Source organism: Arvicola amphibius, chromosome 5 (genome assembly GCF_903992535.2).
Source record: "Arvicola amphibius chromosome 5, mArvAmp1.2, whole genome shotgun sequence".
Classification (NCBI taxonomy): Eukaryota; Metazoa; Chordata; class Mammalia; order Rodentia; family Cricetidae; genus Arvicola; species Arvicola amphibius.
This window is the reverse complement of record NC_052051.1, coordinates 32,960,613-32,986,300: the sequence shown is the minus strand read 5'-3', so window position 1 is coordinate 32,986,300 and position 25,688 is coordinate 32,960,613. Positions and strand designations below refer to the sequence as shown.

Here is a 25,688-nt window from a genome sequence, read left to right as displayed (position 1 = left end):
CAGTGACTAGCTAAAATAAAGTTGCATGCTTTTTCCCACCGAGTCTTAAAGCCTGGCTTAGAGTGGACTCTAGAAGTCAAATTCCAATGAGTAGCAGCCTCCGAAGGTTAGCCCCGGGAGCACTCGCCTGCGTGGCAGAGTGTTGCCAAGCAAGCAGAAAACCTGAGTTCAATCCCCAGAAGCTGTGTAAAGAAAGGTAGTGCAGCGGGGTATTCCTGCAGTCCCAGTGCTGGGGCCGTGGACACAGCTTCTTGGCTACCTGTGAGTTCCAGGCCAGCTAGAGAGGGACCCTGCCTCACCATCCTCCACACACCGCCACCCCAAAAGAGACAGGCAACACCCAAGGAACACAATGCAAGATTGTTCTCTGGCTTTCCCACATGCATACATAAAACACACACACACACACACTCATGCATGCACATACACACAAATGTGTGTGAGGGTATCCTCTTCAGTCTAACCTAATATATGCATCACAGGCCATTTAAGATCTGAAGACAAGCCAAGGAGACACAGACAGGCAGTGGTCATCATGAAGGGGACTCCAAGTTGCTACCTTGGCTATTTCTGTGAGCAACTGACCACCCTTCCATCTACGTGTACTCCATGGGCTTTGGAGAAATATCTAAAGGAAAAAAGTGTTCTCTTCTTCTAAAAACAATTAAGACGCTGTTAGTTTAGGGCCCTATGTGTTGACCTTTAGAAATTTTCATCATTGCTATTATTATTATCACTAGCTCCTCTTAGATTTAGAGCCCGATGCCTCTCCCAACCCTGCTGATTAGGGCCGCATCCAGTATCACAGCGAGGATCTGCTCAGCAGCTTTGGGAAATGCAAGCAGTCCAGGCACAGTTCTGTGGCTTGAGGCATGCTGATACTCGGGGGTCCTTGCTGTTGGGATGCATCTTTCCTAGTACCTAGATTCTAGGTCAGTAGCTAGAGAAGTAGCTAGAATTTCCAAGAACAAGACCTAGTGAGAGGAGATGTCAAATCTGCCACCAGAGAGCGTAGTGAGAGAGGGGAAGCAAATGACCTTGGAAACCTGAAGCACCTAGAAGGAAGATTGCAGACAGACTTCTGACGACACATCCCCTTTTAAGTTTTCTTTTTTTTTTAATTTTTGGAGTGCTAGAGAAATGTTAAATTTCATTAAGTTTTATAACCAGGCTTAATATAGACATAAATCCCTTTAATGTTGGCCTCAGTCAAAAGTGAGCTGAACATTACCATTAAACCAGTGCATGTGGGGGAATTATTTGAGGAAAATCCAAATAGGCACAGTTGGGAACGTTCAGCCATGACCATATTAGATGCAAGTAGGCGCAGTAGCAAAATTCTTTAGGCACTAATGGACTGGGCTATTTGGTTGCTCAGTTTCCATATAGATGAGCTTTGTGCGGGGGCAATATGGTTGCAGTTTAAAGCCTATCTGGGGAAGCTCATTTCTCTTTCATTAGCCCGTGAGCACAGCGCAATTTCAGCTAATACTGTTACACAGCTCCTAGCTGGGCGATTCGGTTAAATGCCTTCAGGGAAAGTAGCAATCCAGAACAAAGGGACAAAAGTGGTGTTTCTTATTCTGAACTCCTGCAGCTTGGCATTGTGTCGGCGATTAATCACACGCCACCCTATCCCCAAGTCGCACACCTACTGCTTGAGACATTCCGTAAGAGTCTTGAACTGTATTTCACTGGGGACATCTTATCCCCCTCGTCTGACTTCTCTGAGGTCCAGACTCGTGTAACTACAGCAACGTAGACCTATTTCTTGTTGTGACTGATACCCCAGCGCATACCTAATGCCCTTGTGTGGGACTGAAGCACGAACTCTTCAGCACCTGGAGAACTGCGAAACGGAAAACAAATCCGAAAAGGAGCTCATCTGGGCAGGTGGATGAGAAGGTGGCAAGCCCCCTTTCCTGAAGCGCCACCAACCCAGCTGCCGCCCCAATTGTACCCCTTGGGCGAGGTATGTCTTGCCCAACTGTATACCCTAATCTAAATAACACCTTCTCAGTTTAGGGTTAAACCACAGATTTGTTCCTTGGTGCTCAAAAAAAAAAAAAAAAAAAAAAAAACATGTCAGCTGATACCCAAGCCTATCATAGTCAAAGTACTTTTTAGAGGAGTCTGGGGGGAGATGTAGGGAGAAAATGGGGTAAATATTATCATATTTTATTATTTATGTGTGTGGTATGCTCAAAATAAGTTTTTTGTAATAAGATGGCTGAGAGTAAGATGGATCTATCTGTGGGATTTCGATCACTTTAGCCAATGACTTTTGGGGATTATGAACCCTAGGACGGGGCCTTGCCTATGGACATGACAACTTAAGCTTCTTATAACATCTATCTTCAGCCTTCAGTAGCTTTGCTGTAACATGAGGCAGTGAGCATGGTGTTCCCTGAGCTCCAGAGCCCCCATCTTCCTCCCAGGCGGGCCCCAGTGATACTGGCCCTAACGTCTGAAGTGTGCCTTTGGTCAGCCTGCACCTTGGATGGCCACACAAACATAGCTCTGGGTCTGAGACACAGGAGGCTGTGAGATTGAGTGCCTCCAGTACCTTCCTTGTCCTTCCATAGCTCTGGGCGCGTGTTGACCCTCTGTGTGACGCATACATGAGGCTAATACTGGCTGGAACTCAAATTACTGAACCATATTGCTAAGAGTAAAGTAAGTCTTGCTTTCTATGTATTCAAATATTCAAAAACTCGGTCTTTGGTTATTGAATTACCAGAAACACCAGAGGTGTCTGACTTGCACTCCTTATAGTGAACTTTGAGAAGAGAAAAGAAACTGTACTTTGAAGTTTCTTCCAGGCATGACTTCTAGGGAAGCCCTGAGGTCACCCTGGATTCAGCCCAATCTTTCCCCACCTGTGTAATGGCACAATGATAATTCAAGTTCTTAATGACGCCTGAGTCACCACAATCCTGAATCATGGAAGATTAAGTTATATTTGCCAAACAACTCATATTTTCTAAAGCAAGAAAAGATAGCGAGGTATTTTATGAAGAAGTCACAAAAATCTAAGCGAGCGTCTAGCTAGACCTGAAGTAATTTTGGTGTTCGATTGACCACAGTGTCACGTCCTCTCAAGTGTTTTCTATGGCTGCCATAGGAAAGTTCAATATGATTCAAGGCCAGTTTAACTTCTTGTACACAGATAATTTTACAGCAGGCACGTTGTCGTTCACGTTGATCAGTGATTCGGTTTGCCTATTAAAGCATAAACAGAACCTTTGACAGCATTGTTTTTTCCCTTTCTTGCTATAAACCATCAGATTTGGGGCCAGAAAACACCCACTGTTGGCCTTCTTTAAAGTTCAGCATAGACTCTTACCCAAGGACCTAAGGCTTAATTAATTATGAGAAAAACCACAAAACTGCTAGGTCTAACAGATGGCTAAACCACCATCTGTTTTGAGGAAAATCTGACCCCTGACAATGCAAGGTCTTTCTTCTTTTTATAAAAGTGCCCACGGGACTCAAGGCATTTTAGTTTCAAGGTTTTCAGAATTTCTCAGGCCTTCCTTCTAATTCTTACCCTTCCTAGGACAGCATCCAAGAGTCAGGAATGGGAGTCAAAAGACCTCAACCCCAAAGCCAGATGGAGCGTATGTGCCGGAAAGGATGGAGTGGAGAATGCACGCTCCTTTAGGCAGCGAGCACAGAAGGGGCTGGAGAGATGGCGTCCTGGTTACAAGTGATTATGGCTCTTGTAGAAAATGAATTTTGTTCTCAGTACCCACACCAGGTTCACAATTGCCTGCAATTCCAGGTCCACTCGATCTGATGCTCTCTGGTCTCGGTAGGCACCTGCATGTAAACTGTGCACATAAATTCACTCAGGCATAAACATATAAACAAAAGCAAAAGGTCAGTCTTTTTTAAGTGAAGAGAATCTGTTTTCCTCTAATGGAACTTGGTCATCTCAGCTGTGCCCCAGTCCTCCCTGTCCCTAGCTTCAGACACGAGCTCAGTGGGGGGAGGGGGGGTAGGAGTCATGGTACTAGCTCTCATCATCGTCCCCAAGTCCTCCTCAGCATTGTCTTTCCCCAGACATCAGCTGTCAATTCAGAAACTCCTGCCCAAACCCCGGGTCCTCATTGCCTTGACCACCGGAACTTCCTAGCTAGTTGGGTCTCACCAATCTCAAGAATATTCTGCTCTTTCTTTCTCTGAGATGGAGGAGGAGGGTCAGTGATGTAAAGGGCAGGACTGACTGACCTGGTACTGTAAGAGGAGGTCCCTCACAGAACTTTTATAGTCTTTAACCCACGGCACTGTCATAGAATGAGCCGAGACCTGTGTCAAGTTGCCATTCCAGCCTGTACCCACCCCACTCCAAGAACACAGCTCAGAAGAAAAAGGCAGCACTTGGAGGGCTCACTCTAAGGACCTCACAAATGCTAATTGTGCCGAGTGCCATTGCCAGCTCAGTCTAGACCAGAGAATTTGGATCATTTCTATGGAGAAACCAACCAGACTTAGCAAATGTGTTTCAAGATCTGTTGCTTCCATCTTAATATCAACTCTGAAGCCTAAAAGAAAAGAAAAATGTGTATTTATATTTATACTTACAGTTTTCTTATTTTTATATTTTTATAAATATATGTATGTTTTATAAATATTATTATATGTATTTATAAGTATATATTTATACATATATTCTTATGTTCCTCTCAGTATTCCTGCCCTGCCCTACACACTTCACATAAGAATGCTCAATTTCTAGAAATTTCAGTGAAGTTTAAAAGTAACAACATACTTTAGGAAGACAAATAAGTGTTTTCAAAATAGTTTTCTTAAAAAGAACTGAAATACAAACATCTCAAAGAAAGTCAAGGGAGAGAAATGTCAGCACTGATAGGGCAGATTGCTCCAGAGACAAAGACTATAGATCAGACAAAGATTGAAACTTTGTGAGTCATAAAGTTTCCCTGGGATCTAAGCCTGTGGGTGGTGGGAGTGGGGTCTAGATCTAGGAACTTACTCACCACTGCGCCCAAGGCAGACAGGAGACTTGCTTCTGAAGACTGGAGTTTTATGAGATATTAGTTACATGTCTCATTACTATAACAAAGGGTTGTTTGAGCTTACAGTCTGAAGACACAATCCTCATGGCGGGGAAGGTCTGCTGGCGATGGTGGCTCACCGTGACAGTAAAATCGTGAGGCAGCTGGTCACACTGTATCCGCAGTCAGGAAGCAGAGGGAGATGTAGGATCTTGATCCCTGTTCCTTCTCCTTTTTTCTCTTTTATCCAGTCAAGAACCCTCAACCATCACTGGGTTAGGTTGCCTATTCTCAGCTAAACTTCTCTAGAAATGCCCTAATAAAGGCATCTACATGCGTGTCTCCTAGAAGATTCTAAATCCAGTCAAGCTGGCAATGAAGATTAACCATCACAGAAAAGACCTAGATTCTGGAAAAAGGGAAAGAGACTCAAAGGGCCAAGTCTGAGAACACTCAAACTAATATTAATTTAAATAAATTAATATGAGTTGAGTATCCCTCATTTGAAATGCATAAAACCACAAGTATTTGGGATTGAGATTGTTTTTTATTTGGGAATAGTCACATACACTTGAGATGTTCGGGAGATGGGACCCAACTCTGCACATGAAAGTCACTTATGTTTTATACTCACCTTGAGAATTGATCATAAGGAAATTTGATACAATATGTTCAGCACATCTACTTTTTCACCATGAAAGTGAGGTCAGGTGTGGAATTTACTTCTGCTTTTGACCTCTCATCGGTTCTCAAATAGCATCCATGTTCCAGAGATGGAAATTCTGGGTACTCAGCCTGTACTATAGTTCTGATCATTGCAACCAATGGTGTCTAGTAGCCCTTCTCATCCAACAAATCAAAACTAAAATAATTGGAATTAGTCAATATCCTGCCAAAAACATGACAACACTGATCCACTGGCTTTTCAAATTAACGTGAGTCACATGCTAAAATATTTTTACCACATAAAGGAATACACACAACTTCTAAAAATATCTCAGGACCATGAAATCAAGGAACACTAAAGAAGGCATGAAATATCGTTCCCAACCCAAAGTAACTCAAAAAGCCATCTGGAGTCTTCTTTGCAAAACCCAAAAAGAAGAACCAATAAAGAAATTAATTTTTCACAGACTAGCCTTCCTGGGAAGGCCGCGGAGGCAATGGGAAAGGGCAGGATTATTCACTCAGTAATAGTAGGCATTGCATAGCACAGGCAAAAAAAAATAACAGACAAACCAAATAGAAACCTAAGTACGTGTATAAAATCACTTAAAGATTGTTGAATATAGTACACGACTGATTTATTTGACAAAAATCTCACAGCAGAGAAAGGAAGTTGTAGGATGACAGAATTTCATGCTCCTAGCGGTTATGGGGTGTGTACATTAAGTTTACAATGACATATTTATTTGTTCAGTCATTTGGCTGATTGTTCCTCCAATTAAGCTCTAAGATGCATAAGAGCAGGGTTGCCAGCACTGTGCTGTTATCCTCATCTAAGTCTCTGACATACATTAAACTCTCCATGGCATTTACAAAGATGATAAGTGAGATTAGCTGTACACATGGGAGGAGACATGGGAACAAAGTTAGCACATATGCCGGGAAAGGAGGCAGGCCTTAAGTAGGCCATGTGAAATAGCCGTATGAACGTGAGCCTTCCGCATAAAGCAGGAACTAACCGCTAACGGCTGTCTCACTTAGGACACAAGAACTAGAGTGTTCTGGCCATCAGTGAATGAAAGCACCAAAGAAGCATAGCACAAGCCCTGGATTCTAGGTGGAGCCCGCTAACACAGAGGAGGTACCCCAGCTTAAAATGAAGTTGTTCGGGAGAACCCTGGACTCGCGTTAACCAAGTCCTTGAAGGCTTGAAATAGGGGTCACAGGCTCTAAGGACACATGTAAGCCTGTCACAGTTTTGCAAGGGCTACTCTCACAGATTGCAGTATATGAAAATATATATAATAATTAAAAATATGTGCAAAAGACAAAAATGCAGAGCATTGGCACAACCCTCCAAGGAGGAGACACAAATCCAGGATGGTGTGTTTAAGGCACCAGCCCCCTTTATGTGCTTACAGCTTTACTGACCTGAGATCCCTTGTGTTTTTCAGAACTCTGACGCAAGTTATGACTTCAGCAGCAACGACCCCTATCCCTACCCACGATACACAGATGACTGGTTCAACAGGTAAGCTGAGCCTTGAGAACATCTTTACTGTTAGCCTTTGGGGTCGATTTTGCTCTGTTTTGTTTAGGGCTTAAGTGTCAACAGCAAAATAATATCAATATTATACAGTATTATGTATGTTCTTCTTCATAGTGGCTCCATTTCTTGATCCTTGGATTTTTAGTACTACAGTGGCCCTCAAGAATTATCATTTGATTTTCATCTTGTTCCGTTGAACTAGAAATGGTTTGCCAATCTAACCTATTATGGATAAGAAAAAACAGCAAGAAAACTTTTCTCAACTTACTACAGTAATTTAAAAGAGTTCACTTGTCCTATTAAAGCTATTCCAGAGAAACTTTTGTTTTGTTTTTTTTTGTTTGTTTTGTTTTGAGACAGGGGACTCACTATATAACTCTGGCTAGCCTATAACTCACTATGTATACCAGGCTGGCCTCAAACTCACTGAAATCTACCTGCCTCTGCCTCTTTACTGCCGAAATTAAAGGCATGCACCCTCATACCTAACACCATTCCAATAAAAATTTTGTCAGTGGTTTGGTGTTTATATGTTTTTAAAAAATATTCCTGTTATAACCTCATATCATCTCAGGTAGTCCTTTCCACAAAAGTGTAATTGACAGAGGTTTGAAATATGGAGCATATGATCCATCTGAGGGTACCATTTTTCTCCATCCTACTTTGCTACTGACCACATAAATGTGGCTTCTTCTTTCTTCTTGCTTAAATGGTTGCCTGAATATGAGAAATATTCAGAAATTTGGGTGTCTGGATTACTCCAAAAATGCTCTAAGTTTCAAACCTGGTGCGTGGAGAAAGGTTGAACTTAGTCACAGTTAGAGATGGGTAAAGGTTACCCGAGACGGGTGACTATCGATGACAGTGGTGTCTTCGTATTTCAGAAAGCTAGAGCTTGAACTTAAGGATTCTCATCAAAGTAAAACGGTTAAATGTTTGAGGAGACAGAGATGATAAACCCAATCTAAATATGATATATGGGAATGTCGTGTGTAACATTAATATGAACATTTTATGTATCAGTTAAAAATAAACTATTGTAAATTTTAAAGTAAATTAAATGACAAAGCTTCTGCTTGCATATTACCCCTGCCTTTGGGTGAGGATCATAAAAGTATATGAATTTCAATTCACAGCATGGAAGCCATAGATAAGACAGAAGTTATCTCCTTCCGTTTAGTGACAGGGAAAAAGCCGTAAAAGGCTGAATGACTTCCCTGATCAAAAAAAATTGGGTTCATCTGGGCGGTGGTGGTGCACGCCTTTAATCCCAGCACTCAGGAGGCAGAGGCAGGTGGATCTCTGTGAGTCTGAGGCCAGCCTGGTCTTCAGAGAGAGTTCCAGAACTGGCTCCATAGCTACTAAGAAACCCTGTCTCCCCCCCCCCCCCAAAAAAAAAACAAAAAACAAACAACAACAAAAAAAAACTGTGTTTAGTCAAAACTGATAATAGGTCATGCTTTTATTTCCTTTTCGGTTTTGGTTTGAAGTAGGATCCTGATTTGTATTCCAGGCTGACCTTGAACTTTCAACAGGCCTCTTACCTCAGTCTCCTGAGTGCTGGGATTCTGGATGTGCACCACCATGCCCAGACCAAATGTGCACCATTTTTATAAGCATCATTTCTTTTATTCAAGAAGTGTGACATCCAGAAGTGGCCAGGGCAGATCCTCAGTGAAGCAGGTGTCTTAGGTCAGCTTCCTACCAAGCCAGGGAGCATGTGTGTGGAGGCTAAACAACTTGAGAAATGCAGAGAGAATAAAGACAAGAATTAAATTCAATCATATAACAGTTTTAAGAGATGGTTACTGGTGGGCGGTAGCATAATTCACTCTCTGTCAAGTCCTTGCAGCTGGAATATGATCATGCAGTGCTTGGAAGGGCGTCTTTGTAAGGTGAGAATGTATCTAATAAGATCTGAGAATTCTGGTCATGAAGTCTTTCTTATTCCCATGACATATAACCCTGCATCCTAGCACCTTATCAAAGAACCTTTTTAGACCCAAGGATATAAAGTTACCAGACAACGTCTGTAAGTGAGAGTTTATACATAACTAGCAGGGACTCTGGAAGACTGGGGCGAGCTGGGTCTGGCCTCAGCATTGACCGACTCCTGGTCCTCTCATGAGCGTGAAAAAGAGCTGTGGCATGACAAGAAGCAGACCACATGCCATCTCTCTGTAGCTAAGAGCAGACCACATGCCATCTCTCTGTAGCTAAGAACAGACCACATGCCATCTCTCTGTAGCTAAGAGCAGACCACATGCTATCTCTCTGTAGCTAAGAGGCATTAGGTGTTGGTAAACTGACCTAAGCAGAGAGAGGAGGTTTTCCTGAATATAAACTCAGTCTCCCCCAAGCTAACCCTTCTTGTGTGATACTTGGAGGAATATTCACACACAAAAAACACTCTATGAAAATGCCTTATCTCTTAAATATTTTTATATGCAAGCTTGTTCTTGAAAGTTCCATTTTAAACAGACTAACAGCCTCTAATTAAAACTAATTAGTGTTTAGTGTAACAAAAATCCATCACTGTCAGCGGTAAGAATTCCCAAGTGACAAGTTTACCAGAGACACAACCCTAGTGAGTCAGGCAAGCAAACTGCCTGTGTCCAGACAGAGTGTCCATCCATTCCGATCAATAAATAACTTTTTTTCCAAACTGCCAAGTCATTTCAAAAACTTTCCTCCACTACAACTTATGCTGCAAAGCCTGGGTTCTTCCCGACTCCACTTACAGTCTCGCAAACGTAGCAGGGATTGTAATGGATTGGATGCGGGTGGTAAGATAAGATTCAAGTCCACCACATCAGGAGCGCCTTGGCCCAAAACGTTGGCACCTGCTTGACATGAAGAGAATGTCAAAGGGTGTCTTTCCTCCATGGGTAGGATACATTACTAAAAGTTCCCTGCAGAATAAAAGAGCAATGTGTCCGGTATCGTCTTCAGTACTGCTTCCTATAACCTGGGGCAGGAGGTGGAGAACGGGTTGGGGTGTTGAAATGAGGCTGGTCATGAGTTAACTGCTGTCACAGCTGAGAGCTGGAACTAGAGTTTGCTCAGTTTGTTTACACCTTTTCTAGTTCAGTATGTGTCGGACTTTTGTCGTTGGGTCCAATAGCCAAATGAGACCATTTAAAAGTTGTAAAGTTTTATTTGGGCTCACAGGTGTGGAGACTTGAGTCCATGGGCCCCAGCAGAGGCAGAATATCATGGGGGCAGGAGTTTAGCAGGGCAGAAGCAGCTTTCCTTATGACTGTCGGGAAGCAGAGATAAGAAAAAAACCAGGGCAAACCTAACGCCCATGTGTAAGCACTACCTCCTCCAACTAGACCTTACCTCCCGGTTTCTTTAATCCCACCCCAGCCCCACCCCCAAAAAATTGCTGTCAGTTGGCAAACAAGCCTTCAGCACACAAGCCTGTTGGGAACACTACCTGTCCCCACCATAGGATTATATGAGAAATAAACTTAAAATGCAGGAGGCATAGAAATAATCAAAGAACAGATGCAGGAGTTGAGTTTGTAAAAGCTTTAATTTTGCTCTGCAAACTTCTGAGGAGCTTACCACATTACATGAGGAGGAAGCACATGCTTGAATTACCAACGCTGGCTGGATTCAAGGCTAACTTTACACAGCAAGCTAACATACATTGAACTAACCTTACTGTCTCTAAGGCAGTCTTAATGCTTTGCATGTGTTAACTTAGTTAATTACCATTAAGTCTCTGAATTACCAGCATGATCCTTAAACATACAGCTAACATCATTTATACAAGATCACACAGCGGTAGGGGCAAATTTTGGTGTCAGAGAAGGGCTCATTGGTCCAAGACTTAAATGAAGATCATAGGTAGAGTTGGAAGTGGGAGTAAAGACGACGAAAAGAAGACCATATACAGAAAGCATTCAAGGAGTTCCCTGGCCATCTGGTCTAGATGGAAGAGAGAGTGCAGGGAGCAGTATTCTAAAAAGGGTTCATGGAGGAGGAGAGATGGGCTGCTAAGAGAAAGAACAGGACAGACTCTGTGACTGGGTGAGAAACTGAGCCAGGATCACTTACGAGAGTCCCTATCCCACTGAACTCAAAAAATTGCTGTCACCTAGAGAGGCGGGAGAGCCTTGAGCTCAGCCAAGATCTGCTGTTGTTCCACCAAAACCTCATGCCAGCTGTACCATCACAGGGACATGCCATCGCCTCTCTGGGTGTCTTTTTCTGGACATGGGCATCAACTCTGGTGTGCCACCGCCATTAAGGCTCTTTGGTCCCTTAAGCAATTCTCACCACAGCATGCTCCACATCTCCAACACAAATGCCGGCTGCTGGCCCAGAAGGAGCATGCTGCTATTGATTCCATCATGCTGCCTGCTGCAGAGGCTAGTTAGATTCCAGGAGCAATTGCTGCACAGGAATCAGCAGTGGCAGGAGCCATCTATTCCAAGAACCCATTACTGGGGAAAGAAGAAAATACAACAAAGAACCCTCGAGCAAGCAGCTAAAATGTCCTCCTTGGATGGGAAACTACATCCAATAGCAGCATGTGCCTCCTGAGTTTTCCCAGCCATGTTAAAGCATGCTATCACAGACTCTGTTCTTGCTGATTAATCCATTTTTCTCCTAGTGCATATTTCTGATAGAATGTATTTAAGGATTGTTTATGAAAACAAGCTTCATACATATGCGCACTATTTTCAATATGTGAGAACGTCCTGCCCTATGGTTGACTGCGTTTTGTAGTATATTCATCCCGTCATGGACCAGTCAATAACTCTATGCAGTATTGAGCTCCAGGGATATATATGAAACACAGTGGAAAGTTTTGCAACGTATTCTTTTCTTCTAACTTGCGATTAGAGAATGACATTTGAACCAATAAAATAATAATAACCCAAATTACCAAAAAAAGAGGTAGAAAATACCACACATTTAATGGGCATCAATGATGGGCAGAACAGATATAATTTATTTGCTGGGAGGCCTCAGGACCTAGCAGCAGTTCTTTTCCTGGCTGGCATTCAGTCAACACTGATTAGCTGGTTGATGGATGGGTAGCCTACCTTTTCAGGCACCCTGTTGAGTAGCCTTGACATCTGTCCATTTTTAGAGCTGCCTGCTATTCGCAAGGCTTGCAGCGCACAGTTGGTCAGTACCATTACACCTCACTCGGCTTTAAGAGAGTGTCTGGTGATGCGCTTGGATCTATATTCCATTACTGTGCTGTTGTCCATAAAAACCACTCTTGCATAGCATGTCTTTGACAGGTGCTGGTCACAGAAATGTCATCCCTGTCAGCAGCAATATTTATGGGGCAGGGAGGGTGCTGCTCATTCTATTAAGACCTAGAGAGGAAGAGATTCTGCACGAGACACAGTTCCTGGCAAGTTTACTATAAATTCAAGAAGAGAGAAGACATTTATTACTCAAACAGCCCAAGTCAAGAGAAAGGGAGGACAGATGTAGGCTGAGAACCATTCATATCTGTGGGAGCTAATTTGATTGATAACATAGTTAAAACTTCAAATATGAAAAACTTTCAGTGAGTTGGGTTTCTTTTCCTTCTTAGATGTCACATTTCATTTTAAAGAGCCATATGCAATGGGTCATGAAAGAACACATGAGGGATATGTCCCTCCCTGGTTTGCTCCTGCCACACTGATGTAAAGTTATACCTTACCCTGGTGATGCTTAGCAGCTTAGGAAGATATGAATATCTTTTTCTTATGTCTTTATGGATTCATTTTTCAGTCACCTCCTGGATAATAACATTCAAACTATTTTCAAAGACCTAATCAAACTCTTGTGTTCATGTGAGCACCAAGGCAACCTTGTAGGCAGATATTAGCTTAGCGTTTGCTCTATATCTTTGCCAGAACTTTGTAGTGCCCAGCAGAGTGCCATTTTCCTAGTCGCTTATAGTCCTTGTTCTCTATGACATCACGGTCTCTAGTGCTCTACCTAGACTTTATAAATGTCCATCTTCATAAGATTTCCTCTTCATCTTTACAAAGAAAGAGACATAAGACAAATTTGAGAGTTAGGGAGATTATAAAGATTGTAAAATATCTTTACATTGATATAATCATCTCTACTTTAAAAGCTAATTTTGTGCATGTTCACACAGGCATCTTATGGTCCTCATGTGACAATAAACCTTTTCCCAAGAGAAAAGAAATGTACCCAGCTACGACAGACAAATACAATATTCTACAAAATGTTTGGGTTGTGTGGATGATGCCTAAGTCAGTTTCCCTGGTATAGAATAAATTAATGCTCTTGCCTTGACGGTTTCTTGGGCAACGAAGACATGTGATGTAGAGTACTTGATACAGAGCCTACAGGGACTCCCTCTGTGGAGGTGCATGTCATTGTGCATTTCAGTAAAGGGATTTCTTACAGAAGTGAAGGCAAAAAATTGGGTCCAAAGTTGGAGAGTGCCTTCCAAAGCTGCAAATGGAGCCACCCACTCTCATTTACCCAGACACCCACACTCTCACCTGAACTTCTAGGAGAAAAAAGAAGATTCCCACACAATACAAACTTAAACTTCCTGTATTTCTGTTATTGGTGGAAAGAGGAGTTCAATACACACATAGTTGTCTTGTGCGTGAGAGAGTGATTGACTTTAAAACTGAAAATCTTAGAAAATACAGCCTTAGAAAATGAAGAGGTTTCCTCACTTCTACAAAAGAAAACAGACCCCAGGCTTCACCAAAAGCAGCTTTGCAGGCTCCCAGGAACCACCAGTCCATGTAGGGTATTCATGCTCATCCTTTCTAATAAGTCTGGCCTCCCACAGCTCATTGGACTCAGCCAGCAAACACAGCCCACGCCAAGCTTGTTGGACATTCTCTACATTTAAGCTATTATATGCCTGATCCTGACATTTCCATCTCCAGAGACATGGATGAAAAACATACAGCTGGCTACCATGAAACTCTGGCTCTCTAAAGAGTCAGAAGAAAAGGAGAACGGAGGACAAAACGGTTGCACAGAAACTACCCAAGCTGCACGCTGCCTTGCTAAATCTGCCTTCTCCTGCATATTCTGTGAATCTAGAACCCTGAACCCCATCATAGGGCCTGGATGTGATACAACCAAAGAATCAACTAGAGCAAATCAAAGAAACAATACCCAGGAAATAGAGCTGGGGGTGGGGGAGGTAGGAAATAAAATGGGAGGGATTAGGTCAAACTTCTGCAACCCAAAATTCCAAATGCCGGGGGAGGGGGGAATATACCCAACCAAATCAAAACCAGATGTGGCCTTCAGCCACAGCTTAGGTTCAGATGCCACCATGGCCTCAAGTGACAGCACACCAACATAAACTCAGATAGCTGACCTGACTCCAGGCGTCTACCCAAACTTCGGTGGCAACTGAAGTCAAGGACATCAACAGAGTCCCTGGCTGCTGCAGGGCTATGGACCCAGTCAACAAAATACAAAATCATACCTGGCCCTCAGCTGCAGCTCAGGCCTGGTCGTCATCATGCCGCAGTCGGCAGCATGAACCACCCAGACAGGCTTGACCCCAGTGGCAGCAGGGCCCCCAGATACCAATATGGCCACAGATGACAGCGCAGACCTAGGCATTCCTGTGGCCTTTGGTAGCAACATGGGCTACACAACAGACATTAACATAGACCCCAGCTGATATGGGATCATGGACCCAGACATGGCCATCGGCAGCAGCATGGGCCAGGAGGTCACCATGACTCCAGGTATCAGCACAGTTCATCCAAATCACCCTGGCACAGCTACAGCATGGCTCTTGGACACCAACATGACCTCAGAAGGTGTACCAGACCCCAGGAATGCCCATGACCAATAAGAATAATATTAAAATTACAGGCTTACGACCACATGTAAGTTTCAGGGAATCTGACATCCGTAGGTTTCTGCACATATAATATACACACTCAGGCATGTACATATGCACATAAAAACATTTTAAAAGACAAAAAAATAAAAAGCAGAATAAGGAGCGCAGAGACAGACCTGACATAAAAAGAAATTCATGGCATGATTGAAACAGCAATAAGAATGAAAACTAGCACAGTGGCAGTCAGTGATTGGTGTTTGCTACTAGTGTCTGAGGGAAACTAGGCATCCATCCTACATTCTGAGCACAAATAGAGTCTTAAATATGCATGAACCTAGAATTAGATGTGGGAAATATCTCTAGATCCCAACATCAGATGATCTTCTTAAACAAGACTCTAAGCCAAAAAAAATGATAAAATTTTTAAAATATTTAAAAATATTAAATTTTTAAAAATTTGTTTAGCAAAAGCAATAGTAAATAAAGTTGGAAGTCAAGCCACAAACTAAAAGGCCTATGCAACAAATTGTATAAGAAAAGGAGTAATAATCAGTATTCATAAAGAACAGCTACAAATAAGCTTAACAGAAGATGAACATCTCGATGGGGAGAAAGGGTACCAAGGCTATGAATAGGTAATTAACAGAAGAGAAACCCTGAGAAAACTAAGCATATGGAAAATACAGCTTTGCTCATGATGATAAAAACTTAAAAGGAAGCTATAAATTCCATTTCACCCTAAAGAGATGGGCGTGGCAGTAAAGCTTGACAACATTAAGTGTTGACAAAGATATTGAGCACTGGAAACACTCCCACAGTGCAGAAGACAGTTCATAACCACACCATCCAGGTCCATTTCTACTCCCCAGACAAACTCTCCCTCGTGGGCATGAGAAAGCCATATACAAGAATTTTCCTTTTCAAATGATGTGTGATAGTCAAGAAAATCATTAATAAAATACCTACATCCAACTATGGATAAATAATTTACAACGTATTATAAGTGGACTACTTCTCATTACCAAAAATAGTCGAATCATGAATGTCCAAGGAAGTAAAGAAGGAATGATGTTGGGAAAATTTCCATCACACGTACAAAGACTTAAAAACTCTGAAGTCTGGAAAATACTTGGTTTTGCTAGGCTTATATGGTGGTTATATAAGAGATATTGTATTATTCATCAAAACTGTTGTGATGATTAAAATATTTCATAAATTAAAAGATTTACACCAGTCAAGATGATAAATAAAATTAAGCATCTCACTTTTGTCTCACAGTTCTGGTAGTTGGGACTAGATGATAGCAGGGGCAAGAATAAAATCAGAAGTTGGAAATAGATACTTGAATTGTGGTTCTGCCTCTTAATTGAGAAGTGGCCCAGTGGTTCTATGCCTCTCTATTTAAAATGGAGAGAATAACGGACCTTTTTGAAGGTTAAATATGATAACTTATATAGTATTTTTAGCACAGTCCCAAGCCCATAGTCTTCACCAATGCAGGGAAGAGTCATTGCTGGCATCCAGTCTAGAATGTGTTACAGCATGCTTCAGTATAGTATGTTTAGAGACAGATGTTTTGATGCTATGCATGATGGCTTATATCTGTAATCCTTACATCTGTGTTTGAGAGGACTAGACGGGAGGATTAGCACGAATTAAGGCCAGTCTGTACGACAAGGTAAGTTCCAGACCATCCTAGGTTATATAGTTCAAGGCCTTGTCCCCTGCAACAAAAAGAAGAAAACAAGAGGAGGATGAGGGGAAGGAGGAAGAAAAAAGAGGAGGAAGAATAAGAGAAGGGAAGAAAAATGAAAAGGGGAAGCATGCTTTAGGCTGGAAGGATGAAGGAGATGCTAAAAGTCAGCGGAGTATACGGGAGAAGAGAGAGTGCCTGCCCCAGCACTCAGAAAGTTGGGAGGCAGAGCCTCATGTTGTCCCTTGGACACCCCAGGAGCTGATGCAGGCTGTTCAAGAAAGCTTCACTTCAGCCACGCTGATACGTGTTGGACCTTCAGTTCCCCACAGTGAACCCTGATGTGCTCTCTAGACTGCTTGATGCATTTTTGTTTTATTACCACAGTGATGCTGTGTCACCAAGTCACCCAGAACTCAGATTAAAATAGTGAGCATCATCGCTCTACTCAAGGATGCATTTCTCTGTCCTCACTCATTCCACAGTACACACAGATTTCAAAACAATACATTGCACTCAGGGTGTAACATGACGGGATAATTGTCTGTATTCTGTCAATCATGTTTTAAATAAACGCTGATTGGCCGAATACAGACAATTATCCCTCACCACTCGGGGAATACATACAATTGTATCTGTTATTTTAAAATTGATTCATTAATTTAATTTTTAAGAAATGCAGAAAATATTATTAGCATTATCTCACTAGTAAGAAGGAAAATGCAAATTAAACAATAACACCCACACTCATTGGTTTTTACAAAAATGGGAAGTTGTGTCATAGTTTCTTTCTTATTGCTGTGATAAAATACCATGATGAACGCTACTTGAAGAAGGAGTTACTCTGGCTCACAGGTCCAGAAGGATGTAGTCTACCGTGGCAGCAGGTGGCAGGAGCCTGGCTGGCCATGTTGCATCTACACTGACAAAAGCAGAAAGTGAACAGGAAGTGGCCTGCTCTCAATGACTCACTTCCTCCAGAGAGTCTCCACCTCCTCAACAGCGCCACCAACTGGAGACCTGGTGTTTAATCTGTGTGCCTATGAGAAACATTTCACACTCAAACAACAACATTCCACCCGAGTCCCCACTGGCTTATGACTTCTACCACTTTCTTCTGCTAAAGCAAGTTGCAAGACCATACCAGATTCAAAGTCGGGGAAAATACACTTCACTTTCTCATGGGAGGAATGAGAGCATCACACTGCCAGGGTCATGGCCAAAATGTGGTAGATAATTCAGTTCGGCAAAGCCACGTGTGCACGACCCTGGCCACTTGCCCCATTGATCTTCACTAGGAGGCCAGCCAAACTGTAGGTATTTTCTCCTTGCCTTCTGAAATTCTTGAGACAGTAAATTGGCCAAGTGAAAATGAACTTCAGAAAGATTTTCCTTCAGTGCAGGGGAGCGAGAACATCCATGTCATGAGCATACCGTGTCAGAAAACAGACAAGCTTTCTAGCGTGCCAGAAATTACTGAACAGCAAATTCACAGACTGCATCAGGTTGCTTTTGCCAAGTCTTCCTGATTTCCCTTGATAACTGGTAATTTGAAGACACAGATTTTGTTTGTTTTAAAGCACAGGGTTTCTCTGTGTACCTCTGGCTATCCTAGAATTCATTCTGTTGGCCATATCAGCCTCAAACTTACAGAAATTCTCCCGCCTCTGCCTCCTGAGTGCTGGTATTAACAGTGTACGCCCCACTGACCATCCCATAGATTCTTTCTCGTTGTCAGCACTGCCTGGCTTAGCCATTTATTCTCATCACTGAAAACAGCCGCAAGTCTCCATATTAAACCCCATTCACGGAAAAGAGGTTTCTCTGATCAAAGGTGAGAGTAGAATTTGTCTGTGGCTAGAAGCAAACATCTAAAAGGCAGTTTGATACTGTATCCGCTTACCTAAACAACAGTACACAGTTCCCCATTCCCACCCTCCGGAGCTATGGTTTCTCCCAGCATGGGTTTTTGTTCAGGTTTCTAGTACCCGATATATATTCCTTCCTGCAGAGAAGGCCTCAGATACAACCTGCGAGCAATTTGCTACCCCCATAACAATAATATCACTATTGCACGAGTGATCCCATATTCCCCAGGGTTGGTCCCATGGATCAGAGGATTCGCAGGCAAGTAAGACGGCTGATGCTTTTTCTCCTCCAGTGTTCTGCATAGCATCTTTCAGGACTGTGAAAGCTAGCCAGCGTGGAGGACGCGTCTAGCTCAGTCCCGCCTTGATTTCTCTACACCAAGCAGCCAAGCTGTATGGTGTCTTCAGCAGTAAGGTCTTTCCATCCAGTTATGGTGGGGAACTAAGAGGACTATCAGGAGCCTGTACGGTTGGTGGTGTGGCCTTTGGGTTCTCTGTGAGCATCAGCTCCCAGGGAGCTGACTTCTGGCACAGGAGCTTTTGTTCAACAGCCTATGGCTTCTGGGAGCAGGCCTCTCCAGCCATGCAAGGCATCTCCCTTGAAATTCTTTCTTCATATAAATCCCTTTTTAATTTAGTTACAAGATAGTAGATGTCCATATTTGTTTTTGTATCCCCTTCATTTTGGTTAACCCCCATCCTCTTGTCTCCCTATCATCCAACCCCTTAAACCTTCCTACTCCAAGTATCCCCCTCTCTACTTTTATATTACCTATTTCTACTAACCCTGTCTTCAGGCAGCCCTTCTCAGTACCCTCTTTCTAAAGTCCTGGTTCCTAAAGGTACTCCAATTAAGCACACAAAATTACAAGTTAGAAACTAGGGACTTCATATGAAGGAGAACATGCAGTGTTTGTCTTTCTGTGTCTGAGTTAACTCACTCAATATAATTGTTTCCAGAGCCATTCATTTATCTGAAATTTTCATAATTTTATTTTTTCTCCCACCCTAATAGAATCCCATACGGTAGCTGTACCACATTTTCATTCGCCATCTGTCAGTTGATGAACGTATAAATTGATTTAATTTCTTAACTATTATGAATTAAGCAGCAGCAAACACAAACATAAGCAGCAGCAAACACAAACAAGCAAGCATCTATGGAACAATATGTACTGCTCACATGTGTATGTATAAAAAGTTTAAATTACTTATAATGGGGGGGACAATACCTCAAATTAGATTCCATATGCTACCAAATAGAATCCCAGTCCCAGGAATGAGCTACCTCTTTTTGAGTTGTTGACCAATGGGGTACATAGGCCCCCCAAAAAATTGGCAATTAGGTTATTGACAATCCTATTGCTTACCTTCCAGAACCTAACAGTAAGACCCTGTTTCTTCAGGCTTTTAAAGTTTTCAATATAGAATTATATCTTCTTGGTTAAATTAACTTAGAACTTGGTTTGTTGTTGCTGCTGTTATAGTTGTGTTGTTGTGTTGTTACTGCTGTAGTGGTTGTTTTGTTGCTGCTGTTGTAGTTGTGTTGTTGTGTTGTTGTTGTTTTGGTTGTTGAGATTGTTTCCATATTTCCTCTCTTGGTGTGTTTGTCATTGATGTCTAAGAAAAGCTAATGGATTTTGTATTCTAATTGTGCATCCTACTACTTTGCTGGATTCTTATTTATTGCCTCAGAGTTTTCTGGTGGCTTCTTTGGAGTCTTTTATGTCTAAGATCATATCTAACCTGAAAACATGGGTCATTTAACTTCTTCTTTTCCAAAACGCTATCAGAATGTGCATTTTTATTGCTGTGTCAAAGCAGAAAGCTAGTTCAGGGACAGCGAGTGGCCATCACTCCATCACTGAGAGGCAGTGTCTCAGTCCTGTATGCTGAGACACCCTTGAAAGTAACTACCCACACACGGGTCCTAGTCCTTCCAAGGAACCCAATCTGACCAACCACCAGTCAGCGCACGCCTATTTTATATTGTGCTTCATTTTTTAAGGAAACCTGCGTGTTTTCCACTGGAAGATACTTCCAATTTTTAAGTAAAGAAGAATTGTCATGTTAATAATGTAATGTTCTCTTTGTAGTAGAAACAACCTAGGGTCAGGAAGTTGACCGGAGAAAGTGGGGGAGAATAAAAGGACCTTCAGAGTGGAACAATGGAACATTGGATGGGCCACTGGTGGGCTCAACCTCAACTGAACCATTAAAGACTAAGCTAAAGAAATTCCCTGCAAATGTGTGACCATTTGTCCAACTTATGTCTGTTTTCCCCACAGCCATGGAACCAGGTGTGCAGGGGAAGTTTCCGCAGCCGCCAGCAACAATATCTGTGGAGTCGGCGTGGCATACAACTCCAAGGTGGCAGGTGAGCCAGCCCTGCCAGAGACAGGCACCGAGACAGTAAATTATCCCCCTGGTCAGGATCTCTGAGACCCACAGGTGGAGCGAGCATAGGGAAGACACTTCATTTCCACCTGTACACAACGTGCTTTCAATATCCCTAAGCAATAGGCAGCTCACAAGCACGTAACTCAAATGTGAAAGGATGTTCACAAATGTAACTCCCGTGAAACTAACAAAATCCAACCAGACCCCAAAGCCCTCCTCCTCATGACCCTGTCCCCAAGTGTTGCCCATACCTACCCAGCAGTAACCACAGTCTTGTTTTCTGACAGCGAAAATGATCACTTCTGGTATTCAACTTTATATTAATGCAAGGCCGCTAATCTAAAGAATTGTGCCAATGTCAATAGCACTTTAATGAGAATCAAATATAGACTACAGAGCATACGGAGGTGTGTGAGGGCTGTTTATAAAGATGCCGGGTGGCCTGGAAACTGGTTTACGTGATCCATCACTTCTTAAAGAGACATGATCCATGCTAAGGAACCTTTTTGAAGGCTCACTGGATCCAATGCTTATATTTTTCTCTTTTCAAGGGTTTTAGGAGTGGGAGCAGAAAGTCAATGGAAATTTAGAGAGAAAAGCAACCAGACTCAGAAGTTTTCAACAAGATGCCTGAGAATGGAATGTTTTCTAATTGTTCTAAGTTTTGGGTCAAACTGATTCTTAATTCAGTTAAAGCTGAGTCGCCTGCTCTTGTTTCTCTTTCCTTTTAACAATTTTCTTGATAATTTCTTTCCTAGAAACCTATTGAATCCTAAGCCTACTTTGTGCTGACACCTGCATATCTAGGGGCCTAAATAAAGCAAATGGAGTGCTACAAACCCACCCTTAGCTATTTCCAGAGTGCTTGCAGAAACACCTGCCTGAAATTGGGTGCAGAATTTCACAAAAGAATATATCTGGAGGGCTGGAGACTTTCCATTGACAAAGTGCTTGCCTTTTAAGTACAAGGACCTGAGCTTGATTCTCAGAGCCTACATAACGTGAACAAATATTACAAACTACAATCAGCGTGGCATGGTAATCCTAAGAGGACAAATTTGAGTGGGAAAAATATTTTACTCAATCAGGATGACAGTTCTAAACGCTGTCGTGTGTGTGTGTGTGTGTGTGTGTGTGTGTGTGTGTGTGTGTGTGTGTGTGTGTGTTTCACTAAAAATGAATCTAACTCTTCCCAAGAATTTTCCTTCAGGAACTTCCTATGCAATGGAGAGCTGAAGCGCCACCTGGTGGTCAACTAAGATAATTGCTAGTCTGTGGCATCCTGGAGATGTTCCGTGACAGTGGGAACACTTGGTGGGTTTTGATTCAAGTTGTCTTGAACAGAAGAAAGAAAAAGACTGTCACAGTTTAGTGGCACAGGCCTGTTATCTCAGAACATGAGAGACTGAATCAGAAGCATCTTGAGTAGGAGGCCAACTTCCGCTACTTAATGAAATTATGAAATAGAAAATTGATTTTCTGACGGGGAAGACCATTAAGCGCCTCTTCATTTGCTTCCTGCCTGTCCATTTCTTCAGTGCATAGACTGTGCTCGTGTTTCCTGTTGGTGTTCAAGCACTCTTAGTATGTCATAAATAACCTGTCATAACGTTTGTTTCATTCGGTGCAAACCTGGACACAAAGCCACCAGTACATCCAGAGTCTACTTCTGTAGCTATGATGCTAAGATGACTAGCCGTTCTGTTTTTCTACAGTTAACCAGTACTCCCAACACTCTCTGTGCAGTAGCTAACACCCACTAACAGTCACGTGAATATTGTGTGTTGTATGCTAACTTCCCAAACACATACGAGTCCATCTCTGGGTAAATGCAACTTAGGTAAAACCTCGTAAAGTATGAATTAGAAAGTATGGCTGTGATTTCTGCTACCATTGAGGACAGATCTTACCCCTTTATGCCACTCAGGCTCAATCAGGCCCTTCTGGAATCAGTCTCACGGACACATCCAAAGCGATGCTTTGGCAATTCCCAAGGGATTCCTTCATCAGGCAAGTTCACACCTAAAGCCATCTGTGTCGCACATGGCCATTTGATTGCTGCTTCTCCCTTGTCGACCACAGTCTCCACAAAGGCAGTGTCTGTCCACTTGGTCTTATATTAGCACTGCAGAATCCAGATCAGATTCTGGCTCACAGTCTGGGTGCAAATCCTATTTTCTGATTACGAGAAAAAATGAAAAGGAAATGGAGGGAAGCGGAGGGAGGGAGTCAGTGAACAAACTCACTAAGATATCCACGATCACTTCATGAAAGAATGGGTAAATCAGTAGAATTGAGAGACTGGGGACATAAAGGCACAAAGCCAGTGGAGTGTCACCCCAGGAGGTGAAAGAGGCCCTCATACCAGATTCATCAACCTTTGCAACTTTGCCTGCATCAGATCAGTTCCCAGCAATCAGAAGCCTTCTCCAGACACTCCTAGCTCATTGCTTCTCAAATATACTGTAGGGATGTCCGGTAGTGTTGAAAATACAGTGTGTGACTTTTCCTGGGTTCTCATTTTCAGGGTCTCAAAATATTGGTACCCAGAAAGGCTCTAAAAGTCCAAATATCCATGGATATTTGAATAATGACAACTATAAAACTAATAATAACCAGCAACATATTGCCTGTCAGGCCCAATGCAAAACCCTTTGCTCTTCAATGCATTCTGTAATCATATCGCATTATTGCATCTCTATATGACACAAACTCGGCGACCACATCTTATTAAATTGAGATTCTTTTGCACCTGGTGTCCCTGCTTAGGAAACTATCTACTGATGAAGCTGAATTAGGATGGAATCGCAAACCTGTATGACTGGGAACCAACTCTGTCTTCATTTTTTCCACTCAGGGGCTTGTATGACCCTCAGAAGTCCCCTTAAAGGGACATCTAAAAACACTCTCTTGTTTCTGGCATTTTTAAGGACACAGTTGTTACTACTGTTTCTCCACACAAGGAAGGAGAGAGGAAGAGTTCCAACCAGGTTAGCTCTAAGAGTAGTTGTCAAACATGGAGACTGGTGTCCCAGACTTGTTGTTATAGTCTGGAAGTTTTAATTATTTCAAAAGGTATCTGATAATTTAATTATTGATATTCCTTAACCATTTCTTTAGTTTTATGAATTTTTGAAAGAAAGACTAATTAACTTTGAAAGTGTCTTTCTTGGGAGTAATTATATAAACTGGAAACCCAATTACCTTCTTTTCTTTTCTTTTTCTTTTGGTTTTTGAGACAGGGTTTCTCTGTAGCTTTGGAGCCTGTCCTGGAAGTCATTCTTGTAGACCAGGCTGGCCTTGAACTCACAGAGATCTGTCTGCCTCTGCCTCCCAAGTGCTGGGATTAAAGGCATGCACCACCACTGCCTGGATTCTTTTCTTATTTTTAATTTTCACTGTTAAACCATATTTCACCTCTTCAGCAAAAGGGTTGGGCTTGAGAGATGGTTCAGGAGATGAAAAAGCTTGTCACACAGCCTGTTGACCTGAGTTCGGTCTTCAGAACCTAGAGGGGAAGGAGGAAAACGACTCCTGAAAGTTTTCCCTCTGACGTCCATATGCATGTCGTGCCATGTGTGTACACACATACGCACATCATACATGCAGACATCATGCATACACAGGTACACTCACATGCACACACTAAAAGGGGGATATTGGAAAAAACTGAACTTTAAAATCTATCAGTCATAAATACGTAAATGTACAAAAATAAAAAAAACCTTCCCAACAACATGATTTGCTGGTTTGTCAGCCTAATGCTGCTGAAAACCATGTCCATGAAAGGCCATGTCCAGCCTTTGGGGAGATGCTGTACCCCCAAAAGCCTTCAGGTCACCCTAGCCTGTGTCTTGATCGCTAATAGTGCTGTCATTTGCAGTATTAATACTGCATCTCAGACAGTGAATATGTGCCTCAGTCCTCCTGAGGTTAACATAATTCACAGAAATGCCAGGAGTCTGGCCCCAAGAATATGAACGAACTCAACTCTCGGTCTGCAGCCACCCCTGCCTCTCCCAATGCTGAAGCAGTCAAATGAATACATATCAGCGATTGCATTTCCGTTCAGCACAGAGAGAAGGTGCATGACAGGATGAAGAAGGAGGGACACTCCAGAACCACAGTCGTAAAGAGAAAGAGGGTCCAAGATGCAGGGTTGCCATCGGGCAGCTGGTGGGACAGGCAAGGGCTACTTGGACCATTGTTAAGTTTCCCTCTCCTTTCTTCTTTGTGAGGCTGGCTGCTCAAGCCTGGGTCATTAGTACCAGGTAAATCCAAAAGCATATGAGTGTTCTCCTTAAAATAAGAAAATGTTTGTCTCTCTGTTTCTTTGCTACCTACGATTTCACTTGAAATACGTTCTGTTCAGTCTATCCTGTAGCCCAGTGGTCTCGGTGTCAAATTGTTGCTGGCTTGCTGGTTGAACCCAGGCCTGGGTGTCTAGCACTAAGCAAATCTGAAAGCACGTGATCTTTCTCCTTAAAGCAAGAAAATTACAGGCATCACCACTGTGCACAGGCTACATTTCATAAGTAAATAGAATAGACATAGGTCCATGGCGAAATGTACTTTTAAGCTTTCTTAAAAATGCAACCTCTAAAAAGTTCAGAACAATTCTTAATCCAAATGAGCTTCGTCCCAACGAAAAGACTCCAATTCATAACTG

General features: G+C 42.5%; 1 protein-coding gene across 2 annotated transcripts in view; it reads left to right on the top strand.

Annotated features, from left to right (window-relative positions):
* Positions 1-25,688, top strand: part of Pcsk2 (proprotein convertase subtilisin/kexin type 2) — a 228,872-nt gene that overhangs the window by 176,710 nt on the left and 26,474 nt on the right. For both annotated transcript variants that reach the window (XM_038331506.1, XM_038331505.1), the window contains 2 exons: positions 7,142-7,218; positions 20,908-20,996. In XM_038331506.1, the coding sequence (XP_038187434.1) occupies positions 7,142-7,218; positions 20,908-20,996 (166 nt within the window). The remainder of the gene's footprint in view (positions 1-7,141; positions 7,219-20,907; positions 20,997-25,688) is intronic.